The 17,529-nt window shown below is 45.7% G+C and overlaps 1 protein-coding gene and 1 pseudogene across 2 annotated transcripts in view; both read right to left on the bottom strand.

The window, feature by feature from the left end:
* appbp2 (amyloid beta precursor protein (cytoplasmic tail) binding protein 2) overlaps nucleotides 1-9,468 on the bottom strand; it is a 30,466-nt gene extending 20,998 nt beyond the window's left edge. Inside the window, exons 1-5 of the mRNA XM_083637347.1 lie at nucleotides 9,103-9,468; nucleotides 6,699-6,787; nucleotides 5,266-5,417; nucleotides 2,514-2,637; nucleotides 1,127-1,295 (exon numbers count right to left, since the gene is read on the bottom strand). Of these exons, the coding sequence (XP_083493473.1) occupies nucleotides 1,127-1,295; nucleotides 2,514-2,637; nucleotides 5,266-5,417; nucleotides 6,699-6,787; nucleotides 9,103-9,240 (672 nt within the window). The 5' untranslated portion in view covers nucleotides 9,241-9,468. The remainder of the gene's footprint in view (nucleotides 1-1,126; nucleotides 1,296-2,513; nucleotides 2,638-5,265; nucleotides 5,418-6,698; nucleotides 6,788-9,102) is intronic.
* Nucleotides 9,469-11,977: 2,509 nt separating this feature from the next.
* LOC310776666 (eukaryotic translation initiation factor 3 subunit A pseudogene) lies at nucleotides 11,978-15,337 on the bottom strand (annotated as a pseudogene). The gene has a single exon. The product of its transcript is annotated as a eukaryotic translation initiation factor 3 subunit A pseudogene (transcript).
* Between the last annotated feature and the right edge of the window lie 2,192 nt (nucleotides 15,338-17,529).

Here is a 17,529-nt window from a genome sequence, read left to right as displayed (position 1 = left end):
CTACCCTCTGTCCTCCCCCCTCTCTCACATTCCCCCTGCTCTTCTTCCCCTGCTCTCCTTCCCCTGCACCTCTACTCTCTGTCCTCCCCCCTCTCTCACATTCCCCCTGCTCTCCTTCCCCTGCACCCTCCCACCTCTCCTTCTCTGTTCTCTCCTCCTCCACACTTCCCATTTTCTCCCCACCCTCGCCCTAATCCGGGCCCGTATCCTACTCCCTCCCTCCACCCTAGACCCTACCTCTACTCTACCTCCCCTGTACCCTTCCACCTCTCCTTCTCTGTTCTCTCCTCCTCTCTGTCCTCTCCCCTCTCTCACATTCCCACTGCTCTCCTTCCCCTGCGCCCTCCCACCTCTCCTTCTCTGTTCTCTCCTCCTCTCTGCCCTCTCCTCCCTCTCACATTCCCCCTGCTCTCCCTCCCCTGCACCCTCTCCTTCTCTGTTCTCTCCTCCTCCACATTTCCCATTTCTCCCCACCCTCGCCCTAATCCGGGCCCGTATCCTACTCCCTCCCCTCCCCCAACCCTAGACCCTACCCCTACCCTGGCTCTCCCTCCCCTGCACCCTCATCTCTCCTCCCCTGTTCTCTCCTCCTCCACATTTCCTATTTTCTCCCCACCTCCCCCCTCTCCTCCCTCCCTCCCTCCACCCTAGACCCTACCTCTACTCTACCTCCCCTGTACCCTTCCACCTCTCCTTCTCTGTTCTCTCCTCCTCTCTGTCCTCTCCCCTCTCTCACATTCCCACTGCTCTCCTTCCCCTGCGCCCTCCCACCTCTCCACATTTCCTATTTTCTCCCCACCTCCCCCCTCTCCTCCCTCCTCCCTCTCCCTCCCTCCTCCACTCTCCTGCTTTCTTCAAATGTTCAAATGTTATCTTTATTCTGTATATTCTTGTTACTGTGTGTTAGCTAGAATCAGCTAGACATACTTTCTGTGAAGCCCTCTGAGACATGCTTGTGAATTAGGGCTATATAAATAAACTTGACTTGACTTGACTTGACATATTATTACACTACCTGGGTGGTGCACAGCATGTTGTATTTTAGCTCCATTTTACAATTTTCAGTAAATTATGTACAGTATTGCAATATATCGTACCACTTCCAGACATGAGAGGTGCGACCTACTTCATCATAGTGGCTTTTGGCGAAGAGCAAGGCACAGAGCTCGCCGTACAGCGCTGCCTTGTTGGCCTGGTGGCCATGTTTGGCTAGTTTGTCCATGTAAGACTGGGCCAGCTTGAAGGTCTCCTCCCCCAGGTGGTACTTGCAGTTGCCGTTGCGGACATGAAGCAGCCTGTGGAGACGAGACGGGGACAACTGTTGGCAACCGAGTACTAGCTGTCAAAGACTGGAGATAGGACAAAATGTGGATTTGCCAATATATACTGTAGGTTTGATACAGAGTTCATTATTAAGAATCACATATTGGACGATTCAGTGTGCTCCAGTTCTGATATGACGCAACACACAACATTTTAATTCCACAACAGAGATTCCACACAATTATGCATTGATTGTTGTTATTATCCTAAGTGTCACATAGTCTTTGTGTCCTATGGTCTAAATACCTGTTCAGATGTGTTTACACTACTGTATAATAAGAATACAATTTCAGGGAAACAATACTTTAGAATGATAGATACCGGTACTTTACATTTGAGATTTGTTTGCTTGTGTGTTTGTTTTGGGCATGAAAATAGTCAAATTCAAAGATATTGAATACTGGCACAAAGTAGTATGCTTCATAAGATGCTTAACCCTAAGCTTGGGGACTTTTGGATAGATTCTAGATGATATAGCACTCAGCTCGACACCTGCCTGGTAAAGCACAATAATGCTACTGTATCACAACAGGGATCACAAAAATCACTGTAATTAGATTTCATAGGTGAGAGAAACATGATGTAAAAGCCCAAACCTTCCCTTTACAAAGGTATGTAACAGTAGGGCTGCAACTAACGATTATTTTCATAATCGATTAATCTGTCGATTATTTTCTCGATTACCGGTAATCGATTAGTTGTTTTGGTCTATAAAATGTCAGAAAATGGTAGCAAATGACCATCAGTGTTTCCCAAAGCCCAAGAGGACGCCCTCAATCGTCTTGTTTTGTCAACATCTCAAAGATAATATCAGTTTACTGTCCTACAGGAGTAAAGAAACCAGAAAATATTCACATTTAAGAAGCTGGAATCAGTGAATTTAGACCTTTTCTCTTAAAATTGTACGATTATTCGATTATCAAAATAGTTGTCGATTACTTTTCTGTCGATCGACTAATCAATTAATCAATTACGGTAGTCGTTGCAACTCTAGTAGAGTGACCTGTAACTGATGGCCAGCAGTTCACACTAGCAGCGCTGCTCAGTGCTTTCGGAAATTAGCTGATGAGCTGATAACGTCGGAACGGCATGATGGAAAATATTAGTGGTTTGGGAACTGTGACTTTTTCAAACCGTGGTATACCTTGAACCCGTCACATCATCCTAATGGTGATCTATTTGAGTCTGACCTGACGCAGCATTCCACAGCCCGGTACCAATGCAGGACCTCACTGTGCAGCGTGCACAGCTGCAGGCACGACAGGAACACTTTCTCTGCGTCTCCATACCAGCCCGCATCAGACAGGAAGCCACCTGCAATTCAAACACGCCATTACTCCAACGGTAAACAAGGCCGTCCTCCCTCTGGACCAATCAGGAACAACTTGGTGAGATGCCTCATTTTCAGGTCGGTTTGGTTGGTAGGTCGATGTTCTCCTGTTCCCGCCAAATTCTTCTCGGTCAGACAATCGCTGGTGTTACTTTCATACGAGAAAATGAGTTTTCTAAGAGAAAAGCACGAAAGTGACACGCCGCGAAAGCAACACGGACATTTTCTCGAAGCGCACACAGGAGCAGAAGTGACGTTATGAACTCTGGCTAATAGGCTAGCACATTTAGCATGTTATCCAGGCTGAATGGAGAGCAAACAGCGGGGGACGAAAGTAACAATAAGAAGGGTCAGTTATCGAGGACAAACAACGGACGCATTTCAGCACACAGCCAGCAAGAAGAATGTGTGGTATGGCAGGTTTTCTCATGAGCTGCTAAGGTTAAAGTTAAAGCTAAAGTTGCTAAATTGTTAGCTCTTCCAACTCCGCTAGACTTATAAGATGTTAGACTGGAATAAAGCTGGGCTCGCTTGAGCTAGCAAAAATAACAACTCTCTCACTATCCTTCTTTCTGACTAGTAGCCACGCCACAGTGCTAGCACAATATTATTTTCATAACCATCTTCTGACAGCTGTGTTACTTTCACATCGCAGCTGAATATGGGCAGGTGCATGGTGGTCAAGTCTGTTAACTTTTCAGTATAAAATAATTAGGTTAAAAATAATCTAATATTGCTGCAAATTTAGCTTTTCATGATTTAGGCAACCAGGTATAGTGCACTGTGTTTTCTCACTGGGAACGATTGCTTTTGTTCATTTGTTCCGTGCCCGAGTACGATTGCCCCCCTCCCCGTCGCTGGTCAGCTTTCACATTACAAATTCTGTTCCATTCCCGGGAACACTGGCTCCCATACAACAGGTGGCGATATGCATCTAGTTGGCTTGCAATCCGCCAATAAACACAACAAAGAAGAAGAGTAGGCGAACGTTCATTACATTGCATTTCAACCTTTGCCAAGTGGATGATGTGGATAGAATTGGAGTGGATGAGCAGTTTATTCTATGGTTTGGACTTTTGTTTCTGTGATCTACTGCAAGATGTAACTACAAGTGTGTGTATGGTTTGTTTTATATACAGTGATGAACTAGCCTGGCATCGCCAAACCAATTCACATTGCACTGCACTGCATCTGCAAATGAGCTAGCTGGTAGCTAGCGTCAGGTTTCCAGGCTAACAAAAGCCCAAACCATAAATAACCGGTCGACACACAGTAAAGAAATAGCAGTCCACTTCAGTGTTTGGGTACGCTTGTGTTCACACTCGAGTGCACGGCGCCCGGGCACGCAGGAAACCACCTTTTCAAGTGGACCCGGGCATGGTTCGCTGTCCCGTGCCCGGGTGCAGAACGCACCGTTCACACTCATCAAACGAACCGGACCTGGGGTCAGTTTGGGGGCAAGTGTGCTCGGAAACGGTCCCGGGTCCTGAGTGTGAAACCACACTTAGTTCATCTAGAGATAACGTGCAGATTTTTTGTTTCCCCATCGACCAATCGATCGGTTGGAGAGGAGGTAGAATTGCAGTCGACCGAGATGACTACAGTCCTAATGTTTCTGTCACATTTAGTGCATGTCTGTCATGCAGACAAATAAACACACAGAGCAGCGCTCCCCTCCCCTCCCTCGGGCCGATCAGTGAAATATTGAAGAGGGTAAATAAAGTGGTGAGATGCATCATTCAGCTTTTTTTTGTCAGAGATGACCAGGTGATCAAATCAGATGACCAGGTGATCAAATCAGATGGAAAAACAGTTAGCAAGCACGACTCCCATAAAGATATATAAAAAGTATACGGGTGCCTGGGTCAGAGGATACTAGTAGGTGACAGATGTCCCGGCACACACAGTTTAAGAAAAAAATATCTTATTTATTGTGGGCAAACAAGGTGATGAACGTTTCGCCTAGAAGGCTGACGAAGCCTTCTAGGCGAAACGTTCATCACCTTGTTTGCCCACAATAAATAAGATATTTTTTTCTTAAACTGTGTGTGCCGGGACATCTGATCAAATCAGATGACCAGGTGATCAAATCAGATGACCAGGTGATCAAATCAGATGACCAGGTGATCAAATCAGTCGGGGAATATGGATTCGTTTCCGATTGTTTGCTCATCCATCACATGCAAGATCTCAGAGACCATTTATTACCCAGATGAAACTTGGAGAAATGATGCATCTCACCACTGCGTTATGCTTCCCTACATATCTCCATCAAAAGATGGACCACCCACCACCACAGCTTACCACCACCACAGCTTACCACCACCACAGCTTACCACCACCACAGCTTACCCAGCACAAAGCTTACCCACCACCACAGCTTACCACCACCACAGCTTACCACCACCACAGCTTACCCACCACCACAGCTTACCACCACCACCACGGCTTACCCAGCACAAAGCTTACCCAGCACAAAGCTTACCCACCACCACAGCTTACCACCACCACAGCTTACCCAGCACAAAGCTTACCCACCACCACAGCTTACCACCACCACAGCTTACCCAGCACAAAGCCCACCACCACAGCTTACCCAGCACAAAGCTTACCCAGCACAAAGCCGAACTGGATGGCCTTCTCTTTGACGTGGGCATCAGACTCGGCGATGTAAGAACAACGGCGGCTGAAGGAGTTGGCCAGGACTGAAGCCACCTTCACACCATGGTCCATCAGGGCCTGGAAGCAGTGGTGCAGCAGGTGTCTAGAGAGAGGAGGACGCCATGAGTGGAACGCAACCCTGATCAACAATAAAGGAACAAGCAGTCTTAAAGCCCCGCCTCCAAGCAGTTTTTCTACCTGCTTAACCGTTAGTGTTCAATTTTAAACCTTCTATGAGGGACTAGTGGCTCATAGAACCAGAACGGCAAGAGAAGTCCAAATGGTTCAGACCTGAAAAGGGGGACGGAACAGACAAGATGTTCTGCACCATTTGTGAGAGGGCAGGCAGGACAAATGGCTTTACCAAAGTGTAATATCATATCCTTTGTGTTTTAGACTCAAAACACCTCATTTGTTTTTTAGTTTTTCATGACAAAACTTAAAATGCTCTTTGGCGGTTTGTTTGCTGTTCGTCACATTGTTGGTGCGTTGCTTGTTTTGCTCTTTTTTGCTGCCTGCATGTGATACTCTGTTGCTTGTTGCTGGTCTAACAGCCACTTGCCCATTGCTTGTGTGCTAGATTGTTTTGCTTCCTATATAATGTTGCTGTCACAAACAATTGTTTGTGTGCTAGATTATTTATGTTTTCATGTATTGTTGCTGTCACACACAACACCATGTATTGTGACGTGTGTGACCTAAGTATAGGTTGTGTTGTATATGTTCTGAATGTGCCTTTGTCATTTTAAATGATTTTGTATTTCTTTAGTCCCTACCCCTCTCCCTCAAGAGGCCTTGCCTTTTGCCAGTTCACCATTGTAAATAATGACTTTGAAAAATGAATGACTTGCATGGCTAAATAAAGGTTAAATAAAATAAATAAAATATAGTGGTGAAAATGGTTTTGAAAGCCTAAAGGCCAACGGAAAAGATTGAAGCAGAAAATTTTGTTTGGTAAAAAGCCGTTATGAATTTTGGCAATGATTACCGTACATCTAACATTGTTCAATCCATTTTGACTGGCCCAGTGACCGGTAGTTGTTCCATATGGCTGCAATTGTGGAATATATCTGGTGTAAACCCTGCCAGTGCAGGATATAAACGATCCTGATAAAATAAAATAAAAATCTGGTGTAAACCCTGCCAGTGCAGGATATAAACTATCCTGATGAAAAAATAATAATAAGTCTGGTGTAAACCCTGCCAGTGCAGGATATAAACTATGCTGATGAAAAAATAATAATAAGTCTGGTGTAAACCCTGCCGGTGCAGGATATAAACGATCCTCCTGATAAGCATCTGTGGAGGGACCGTGGGGATGCAGGGACGGTCACTGTGGGCGGTGTGAGCTTTCAAGCAAGGCTTGGTCACATTTTGTTCTTACCTTTTGTCTGATGCCCGCAGGACTTTAGCAAAGACCTCCAGCTCACAAAACTCCCCTCCCAGCTGGCAGAGCCGGCCCTGCTGGTAAAGCTGAAACACACACAGGGTTAAGGGGGATAAGGTGAGCAAGGGATTCACTATTCACCGGCAACAACCTGGATGTTAGTTCTTCAATGGGAGCACAATGATCGTCAAGTGGTGGAATCAACACTGAGTGGATGGATGGGTCTGTCTCAGCTGAAGCAAGTCCCCTGTACATTTAAATACAATGCATTTTGCACCCACCGTCTTTACAAAATGATGGGAGGCACTTAAAATAAACAAATTAGTGCATAAAGCATAGTGTGAACTGTGAACAACCGCTTAGCTACAGCTATATATATGTATGTATATATATATATATCCTCCTTTTGGCTATATACGTGATGGGAGTACAAGTAGGTAGAATCGGGGAGGAACCAGACGGAGAGGATGGCTTCCGCCCCTGGGCTGTGCGGGTGACCTGACCGAGCCGGATTTTTTAGGTGATTGTCCTAATTACCTAATGATGTGATGTCATCAGTGATGTCATCAGTGATGTTTTTATTAGGTTTATTTGACAGGGAGCATAGAACATGAATCCCCATAGGGGAAGAGATGCATTGTAACAGATTTAGCCATAGGCTAAATTTCCATCTGGAGTCCCTGGCAGGTGGATTCAGAAGCCATTCAGGGTTAAGAAAACAAGTGCAAACATAGCGTATACATAAGGTGCAAACATACAATATCTTACTGAGAAAAAAAGGAGCTGCACTTAGACAGGCACCGACAGTACAGGTTCAAATAGGGAAAGTGCATATAGGTTAGTACAAAAGTTCTCAAAATATTATAAACGCTAATGTAAAAGAAATGCATAAATCTAGACAGCAGCAGACAAGGCATTGTTGTCAAGTATAAAACACTACATACGCGCGCACTCAGACAGACACACACACACACCCTGGCTGAGGCTATATAAGTTCAGTGATGATGTCATCCGTGATGATGTCATCAGTGATGTCATAGGCGAGGCCGTGTATGCATTATGCGACACGCAGTGGTCATCAGTGATGTCATTAGAGCCCCGTACAGCGGGCGAGCTGCAGGGCGGGGGAGGCTGCGCAGTTTATTTATGGAGAATATTCTGGACAATATCTGTCATTGTTTTGGATTGTTCCTATAATAAAAGATACATTTGCACAAAGCAAGCATATTTGTGCCCAGTCCCATGTTGATAAGATTAGTCACTACTAACTATGGACAATCATGCGATTAATTGACGATTCATATTTTAAATGATTGACAGCCCTAAATTGATTGTAACTAGGGTATCAAAACCCTAGTCGCTGCATGTGGCTCGCAGCTCGGCTGCTGCGTGGCCTCGCCTGCCCTATTGGCATGCGCAGCGCACAATTGCGCAACTTTGCATCACTGATGACATCACTGTCACTGAAGATGTCACAATGCCTATTACATCATCAGTCCTATGACATCATCAGTGATGTCATAAGATGATTTTGGTCAATAATGATGTCACTCATGTCGCCACTGATGATGTCATAGAGTGTGACATCATCAGTGGGACAACAATAGAAACAGACAGACATCACTGATGATGTCACAATGCCTATGACAGCATCAGTGCCTATGACATCATCAGTGATGTCATAAGATTATTTTGGTCAATAATGATGTCACTGATGTCATCACTGATGATGTCATGTCATAGACATTGTGACATCATCAGTGGGACAAAAAATGGAAACTGACAGACAGAACCCACTTACCAGGGGTATATGCAGCAATCCTGAAGTTAAATTCCATACTTTTCAAGACCTTTTTCAAGACCCTTCCCAATGAATTTCAAGATCCCATTGTCACTTGGAGCTGTAAGCGGTTACATCAGTGACATGATGTTGATATGTCAAAGGACCTAAGATGAGGTCATTTCACACATCAACATCATCAACATGTATTTTTGGCTCACAGACCACCTAGATGAAATGTTGGCCCTTCATAGGAAAGCATGTGGGCACCTCAGGTCAACACAGGCTCACAGGTTAGCAACAAAACGACAAAGCCACAACACTAACGCTGTACAAGTGCTTTAACTATTTTGTGTACCAAGGAGCAGTGAGTATGTTTTCATTAACGTTACCGGATGTCAAATTAGCTAACGTTAGGCAAACTACGTTACGTAGAATTGCGAGAAAAGGCCAGTCAGAACAGAACCATGGTCAGAACCCCACAAATGTTAATATTGACGTTACCGTTACCGCTAACGTTAGCTAGTTAGTGTTGACATCTGATTACAAAAATTCAGACAGTCGTGTAACGTTCGTTGTTGTCGGATGTTTGACATGGCGCCGGGTGCTGACAAATCTTACCTTATAGTAGACATCGAATTGTATGTTTTCTGGCAGGGAGCGTATGTCCCTTCTGGAGCGACTGTAGTTATCCACCACAGCGGAGATCGCGGTGTTGTACAGTGTCTCTGGGATCCATTCGAGCTCCACTGCAGCCATGTTGTTTTCCCTTTCCAAAAGAAGCAGACCACAGCACAGCCCTCCTCCCCGACGCGACGCTCCCTACATGCGCTACCTTACCAAAGACCAAAGCCCTTCTTCCTCCAAGACTCCTCATATAACCTTTGCTTTGTGTTCAAGGTGGAATTAATTGCACTTTGGCTGAATTACAATCACAGCAGGCCTACGCTGTGTGTTTAATGTCCATCTTTCTCCTTCGTCGTCCCTCCCTGCCTGCCTACAGTTCCGTTCCGTGCAGTGTGCGTGTGCGTGCGCGCCCCCGTCCTCCCGACGTAAACGTTCACTGGTGGTGACGCAATCACGTCATTCATTTTGTTTGTTTGATGAGTCTTTCGGGCAGATTCACATAACGTTACCTACTACACGAATTTAAAGCAACCCAATGAGAATATTACAATCCTCAGATTTTTGTATAGCCTATAGATTTCCCCAAAAAACTTTATTTGCCAAAAAGATTTTTGTTTTTAAGATGTAGGCTACAAATGAATTGTCAGGTTCGTCTGATGCTATGGTCTGACGTCACGCAAGCAAGGGGGGCAGGAAGGTTGGGCGTTGCTTCAGCGTGAACAACCACTAGATATTAGACATTAGACATAACTTTCTATACAGTATATCACCATGAAAGTTCCCCAGTTTATTAAGACAATTACAAAAAAAAATGTAGCCTAGCTATTACAAGTTTTCTGAAATGTTATGTTTACATTATGCAAATGAGGCATTACCTGTACTTAAATATTACTTTAATGTGCATACATTTCCAGAACAGAAATCTGAACATTGGATAAAAGCCAGGTTCAAAATTATAGTTTCATTTTGTTGACATGCTAGAGCCAAATGTTTACAGAGGGAATTTTGGATGCCTACTTTCATCACTCCATAAATCAGAGAATACTGTAATAAATAAATAAAAATCTGCCATGGAAAATTTTAGGAATAAAATGATGATATATAAATCAGGCTAGAAAATAGAAAAAGGGAGCTTCTTGATGCTTATAAAGAATTTAATATTAAAGAAGTAATGTACAGGTATACTCAATAGTTAATACACAATACATCTTCATAGGACAAGGGCACAAGAGACGCAACGCGTTTCAACCTCTGGTCTTCGTCAGGCTGTAGGCAGGGTTATTATTAATTATTAAATTCTTTATAAGCATCAAGAAGCTCCCTTTTTCTATTTTCTATTTATATTGGCCTGCTGAGCTATCTTGCCGCCACTTTTTGACTGTTCATATAAATCAGGCTATGAATGATAACAAAGCCCTCTGTAAGACCTTCAGAATATAGATAATATAGATATAAAACTGGAAAGTTTGGTGTATGTAAGTGCTACTGAAGTGAAGATACGGGTATCATACATACAGTTCTCATACAGGTATGAGAAAGTGAAAACAGCCTTTTGACCCTTTTCACCTGCCATCATGTCTCGCCCTTTTTTTTTTTTTTTGGCATTTCTTGCCTTTATTGATAGGACAGTAGGTAGACAGGAAAGGTTGGGAGGGGGGATGACATGCAGCAAAGGTCCACGGGTCGGATTCAAACTCGGGTCAGCCGTGCCAAGGACAAAGCCTTTGTGGTACCAGCCACCGGGACGCCCCCATGACTCGCCCTAATTCTCTGTTGTAGGTAAAATCAAACTGAGTTCAACTTATCTGGGAGTTGAAATGTTAAGTTGTTCCTGCCAAAAGTTAATATACCCTTTCTATTATTATAAGTCATTTTCTGAGTCACTGCTGCTGTCACTGCCTTCAAGTGTTGCAGTGTAGCATTAGGTTGCCAGGCCCTGCCAATGGCACCCTACAGTATAGCATGGAATGCCTTCTTTGCACAGGAACAGTTTGTTCTTCTGGCAGACTCAGAAAATGACTAGAAAGAACAAACTGTTTACTTGAGCAAACTCAAAATAGTGCTACGCCACTACCATGGATACCAACATTGTTGGAACATTGGACATTTATATTCAGTGTAGGTTTATAGGTTTTTAGAATGGCAATCCCCGTTTTCTAATTCTGTCCAAGTGGAGGATTATTCTGTGTTCAACTTCTGTTAATTCTGTCACATCTGCTGTTCACTGTCAGACCTAGTATTAACCCTCTTACAGCTACTACCCCCAACAGAGAATGCATTTCTCCTGCACCTGAAAAGGGCTGCTCTGGCAAACATCATTGAGAAGATGCCAAGCCAGAAATTCCCTCAGGCACAAAATTTGGATGGTCTCTTGACGATGGAAAAGCAGTTTTACACAGTCTAGAGAGCGCCCTGCCTCCATAGGCATCATATAGAACCACATATCAATACAGTTTCCATCTACAGAGCCAGCTTGGCCTGTGTCAATGAACAAGACAATCTCATGTAGATGTGTCAAAGGCTGCCAGAAGAACTGGTCCTGCGCAAAGAAGGCAGTTCCATGCTCTGTAGTAGTCTATAGGGTGCCGTTTTGTCTGCATGGTTTTATTTTGAAAATGTAGGGACGTTTTATTTTGTTCCTCGGTTGTGGATTCCTCAGCTCGATCTGCTCTGTGCTACTTGGCGCAACTAGAAGCGGGAAGCGGTAAAAAAAAAAATAGACTGGAATATTTTTAACGGGAGCCGCTTCTGGAACATGCAGCAGCGGCGCGTCTGGTGGAAAAACAGACGTTCACTAGGCTGCGAGCAGCTCCGGCTGCCGCCTCGCAGACGTAACGTTAACGCTTACATTCCTGGTGGAATCTGCCTGTCAGCGGCAGACGGTGGTCCAGCCAGCTTCATCCGTCTTGTTCTTGGTGCGACGGCCGTTTTCTTTGTCTCGCCAGGAGTTCTTGTCCGCTTTGGGTTCGTGCTCACGCATCCCTGGCCTTTCCCACTCCTCTCGCTTCTCTTCACTGCCACGACACCAAGACCCGCCCACATTATTGTCTCTGGGCGGCGGGGGTCTTTGCTCACGATCGTCCCGGCCGTCTCTGTCATGACGCTCACCACGGGGATCGTCACCTCCAAGGTGACCGTCGCGGTCTCGAGGATAATCGCGAGAATCTCTCCAGGCACTACTTTCTTCTGTGCCTCCTCTCCTCCAGGCACCACTCTCCTCTCTTGGTGGGCGACGCTCTCTGAAATGGGGTTTACAAGGCTTGGCGTCTTCACCTCCACGACGCGGTCCGTCATCCATGCCTCTCCTGATATCTCCTCCTCTTCTGGGGCCCAGATCATCGTCGGGCACACGCCTCGGACCCCTGGAGTCTTCCATGCTTCTGCGTGGACCTCTGTCGTCATCGAAAGTGCGTCTGGGCCTGAGGTCCTCATCAAAGACCCGGCGGGGTCCTGGGTCATCTGGACCCCTGTGGGGACCATCCGCTCGTCTGAAGGACATGTCTTTGTCCTCTCTGTCCTCTTCACGGCCCTCTTGTTTCCAGTCCCTATCAGGCACAGGACGACGCCACGCTGATTCACCCTCTGTGCTCTTCCTCCATCCCCCACTGCCGCTATGACGGCGTTCACGCTCATCAATCTCCTGCTGGCGGGCACGCTGTTTCTGTTCCTGCGCCTCCAGCTTGCGCAGGCGTTCCTGGTACTCCCTCTCCTCCTCCTTGCGCTGCTCTTGCTCCAGGTGCTCACGCTCGTCACACTCTTTCTTCAGCTGCTCCTCATGGATATGCTGTGCCGCTTCCTCTTTCTGGCGATAGAATGAATCGCGTCTGTCCTCTTTGCGTTGCTTCTTCCTCTCCTCCAGATGCTTCTTCCTCTCCTCGACCAAGCGCTCCTGGAATGCTTTCAGTTTTTCCTCGTAAATTAATCTACGGGCTGCTGTTATTTCAGACACAAAGTTATCTTTGTCCTTCATCATCCCGGAAAGGCGCTGCTTGTGCTCCAGAGCCTTCTCCTGTTCAACTTTCATGTTGATGATCCTCTCATCCTCCTGAAGGTCCCACAGTTCCATGTCCCTGACACGCTGCTCCTCATAAGCCTTTTTGATGAGAGGAATTTCCAGAAGGCGTTTGGCCCTCTCAAAGTAGTCAATCTTCTTCTCCTGGTTCTTCAGACGCTCTTGAAATACCTTCTTCTCCTTCTCCAACTGCTCCACCTGTTTGGCCATGATGAAGTCAGGATCCAGCTCCTCCAGGTCCTCAATATCAAAATACTTGAAGGCCTTGGCTCCAAGTTCAGTCTTCTTGATCCGCTCCAACTGTTCACGCACGGTCTTCTTCTTGATCTGCTCATGCTCCTGCATGATGCGCTCCTTCTCCCTCTCTTTGGCTTCCTGGCGCAAGCGGTCCTCCTCAGCCTTGCGCAATTTTTGCACCTCTGCCTCACGTAGCTCCAGCTCCTCCTTCTCTCGCTGGATGTTCAGGCTCTCCAGGCGCTCCTTGCGCTCTTCAATGGTCTGTTTACGAGCCAGGATGCGCTGGTGATCCTTGTGGGCATTTTCTAGATAGGCAGCGATGGCCTGCTGGCTCTGCTCCGCACGCTCTTGCAGGATGGAGGCAGGCTTGATGACCTGGATGGCCTTGGCCAAAGAGAAGGACATTGCAGTCAGCTGCTTCCTGATCTGCTCCGAGGGCATGTTCTGCAGGAACGGACCAACTGGAGAGTCTTCTTTGGTTGAATAATTCAGGTCAGAACCAAAACTCAATGTTCTAGAGCTGTGGTCAATTCGAACCTGCAGATCACAGTGTCGGGCAGCATCCACGATGGAGCGCTCCAGCTGGAATGCATCCACAAATGGAACCAGGGAGATCAGGCGGCTGAAATCGATGCTTTGATAGATCTGAGCAACCTGCTGCAAAAGCCGAAGGATGGTGTTACTCTGCAGGTGAGGGGCATATTGTTGGAGATCAGACTCCTTCTCAGCCTGGTCTCTCACCCAGTTCAGCACCTTGGTCACTCTTCCGCTCAGCTTTAGAGGGTGGAAGTCTACCTCCAACCAGTTGTACAGTTCTTTCACTTCAGGTACGATGTACTGCAGCAAATCAAATCTCACCATGTCATTGATGAGACTCTGACGGGTCGGTGGAGACTGCAGGCCCAGAAGGGTGGCCAGCCTGCACTGTTTCTCCACAATAATGCCATCCATGTCCAACAGCCGAGCGATATCGGTGCGTTCAGGGGTGATGGGAATGGACAGTGTGGCCAGGAGGACTCTCGTGGACATCCTCTGAATCTCCTCTTGAGTGAGGTTCTTGTGCATCTCCCTGGAGAGGTGATAGAGCCGGTGGAGGGTGCAGGCATGGAAAAGGGCATTACCAGACTTCCAGAACACAGTGGATACCTTGTTGTAGTAGTTGGCCATCAGCTGGGGTTTGGGAGGCTTCTTGGAGAGCGAAAACAGGCCATGGATGTCCTCAACAGCCTTGAACGCTTCCTGCCAGAGCTCCATGCTTATGGCACTATCCAGCTGCACCAGACGGATCTCCAAGTGCATTGACTGGCTCTCAGGGTTGTTCAGGTTGATGGCTGTGCTCTGGTTGTGATGGCGCTGGATCTGGCCCAGGTGCATACGGAGGTTCTCACACAGCTTACGAAACTCAGCCTTACGGGTGTACTGAAGGCAGAACTTTAACGCTTGCTGGGCAATGTCATGGTAGAGGCGCTCCACTTTGGAGTTGTTTCGCAGCAGGTCCAGGCACTGGCGGTAGGACTCCCACAGGAACTTAACCCAGGGAGTGAGCAGCAGACGATCTGTGCGGTCCTGAGTGTCCTCTCCACTCACAGCACTGAGGAGCACACTCTCTGGAGTCTGGATGTTATCCAGATCCTCTATGTCCAGGACCATCTGCTGGGACTCCTCCTTGGCCATCTCAGTCTTCTCCTCAGCCAGCTTCAAGTACGCCCTGACCACATCCTCCAGGGATTTGATGTTCACCTGCTGGCATATGTTCTTGTACTGGTAGAGGCCCTCCTTGGCCAGGTGGCTCTTGCGGAGATCCACGCAGAGCTCCAAGTACTTGAGCATGATGGGCTCGTGGATCTTCTGCCATGCTCGATGTTTCTTGCTCTTGATGACATCGTACAAAACATCCAAGGCAGGCTGCTTCTTGACCACCTCCAGAAACTCGTTCGCTCGTTTGAGAGCATTCTCTGGGCGTTGAAAATATTCCGGCATTTGGGTGGCTTAATAGTAACATCCACTTTAAAGATATTTGATATAAATGAGTGACATCACTAATGACATCATCACTGATATGACCGATTACATCACAATTGCTTGAGTAACTTCACTGATGACATCATCACTGATGACATCACTGAGGACATCCACTCACTGATGACATCATCACCGGTGACATAAAAAATATATATATATATATATATATTATTATGAGTATTATTATTGATTAATTCCCAAGCATACAAATCAACAAGCTACTTTCTGTATTGATTATACAACTTCATAAACAGAAATAAAATAAAATAAATTAAAACCAAAAACAAACAGGGGTATCACGTTAGAATAAACTCAGGCATTACATACAAATATTTAAATTTTTACACATTTTCAGTTTTTAAGGCTTTGCTGTTCTTGAGACCACATAACTTCTTTGATTTTTCAAAATCAAAATGATTGTGATGTCACTGATGACATCACAATTGCTCGAGTAACATCACTGATGACCTCACCAATATCATCATCACCGATGACATCACAATTGCTTGAGTGACATCACTAATGACATCATCACCCATGTTGGTTAATGAACAGGGTATTTTTCCCAGTGATTTTAAACTTGTTAGCTACTGGATCATGGAAACTATACAGTAGGCCGGTTTCTATTTTGTGTACTGTCTATACAATAATTGAGATCATTTTTGTTTGATCATCAATTTGTTTATGGACACTAACAATCAGGCTATAACCAATAATCCTTCCAAAAAGTTTGTATCGAGGGCACATAGGCTCCTCATCAAGTGTTTATTTGTTTACTCCACCACGCGTCTTTTTGCAGGTGCAATCGGCTTATGTCAGACTCGCAGCCTTTTGTGTGTGTGTGTGTGTGTGTGTGTGTGGGGAGAGAGAGAGAGTGTGTGTGTGTGTGTGTGTGTGTGTGTGTGTGAGAGAGAGAGAGTTCACCTCTTTAGTAAAGGCAGTGATGTCAACAGTGATGTCTGCTTGTTTTGATGCTGCGCTGTAAGTTATATTTAATAATGCTGCTTTATGACGTCTTGAGCCTGGATAGCCATAATCAGGAGCGGGCCAGGCTGACAAAGTGCTGTCCAAGGCCCAATCAAAGAACACGCTTCTTAGCCTGAATTTCAAAACATCTGGATAGGAAAGCAATGGTGACCCTGGCAGGAGCTCTTGCTCAGCCTTATTCTGACTATGCTTGCTGGTCATGGTTCAATGGCCTATAACATTGTACCTTAAAAACAGACTCCAGAGTCCAGACTTCTCAAAATCAGATAGGGTCATTCTGAAACTCTCTGCGAGAACTCACCTTAATTGACACCTTCTCATTTTGAGAACCTGCGATGGTTAAAAGTACAGAAAAGAGTTCCATTGTGCGTCCGTCATATAAGTAAGTAAAGTATCGAAAGTATCTGTCCTGTTCACCTCCTCACCTTGTTGCCCTATGACTTGGTTTTAATGTGATGAAGTGGACTTTTGTAGGCTATTTATTCCCAGTTTCCTGTGTGGGATGATCATTACAGCCTGACATTGAACCAATTAACTGTCCTGCCCAGGTGGTGGCAGCATTTAGCTGCCCCTTATTCACCTTATGTTCCAACACAGGGGTCAGCCAGTTAGTTCCTATTGTGTGGACACTTCCTGTGACAGTACAGTACTAGTGAGCAGGTAAAACAGACAGTGTTTTGAACAGGAAGTCATAACACAACTGGGTCAAGTGGGCGGGGCTACATAAGGTGAATATCCAAAGGTTTATTACATACAATCACCGGCCACTTTATTAGCTACATCTGCACATTTTAGCGCAAATAGCATGCTTGTCCAAACAGCAAATCGTGTGGTTGCAACTCACTATAGAGCAGGGATACTCAACTTGCTTTGCCCCGGGGGCCACTTTTGCAAAATGACAGGACGCCAGGGGCCAGTTAATATACAAACATTAATATACTTTTTTCTGTAGCGAGGTTTTTGAGGTGTCAGCCGGAGTTTAGTCTCACAATTTTGTCCACACACGATAATTAGTTAGTTAGGTTAAGTTAGTTAAGTAGGCTACATATACTGTAAGTGCCTGGGTGGCGAGCAGACGGCCATATTTGACAATTTAGCTGGAGCTCAGTCAAACTTTATTTAGCATTAGTTTTCATTGTGAATCAGAAAATGGTCGGGGGGCC

Source organism: Poromitra crassiceps, assembly GCF_964638095.1.
Source record: "Poromitra crassiceps genome assembly, chromosome: 5".
NCBI classification, from domain to species: domain Eukaryota; kingdom Metazoa; phylum Chordata; class Actinopteri; order Beryciformes; family Melamphaidae; genus Poromitra; species Poromitra crassiceps.
Note: the sequence above shows the minus strand (reverse complement) of the source record. Positions and strands in the feature narration are given on the sequence as shown.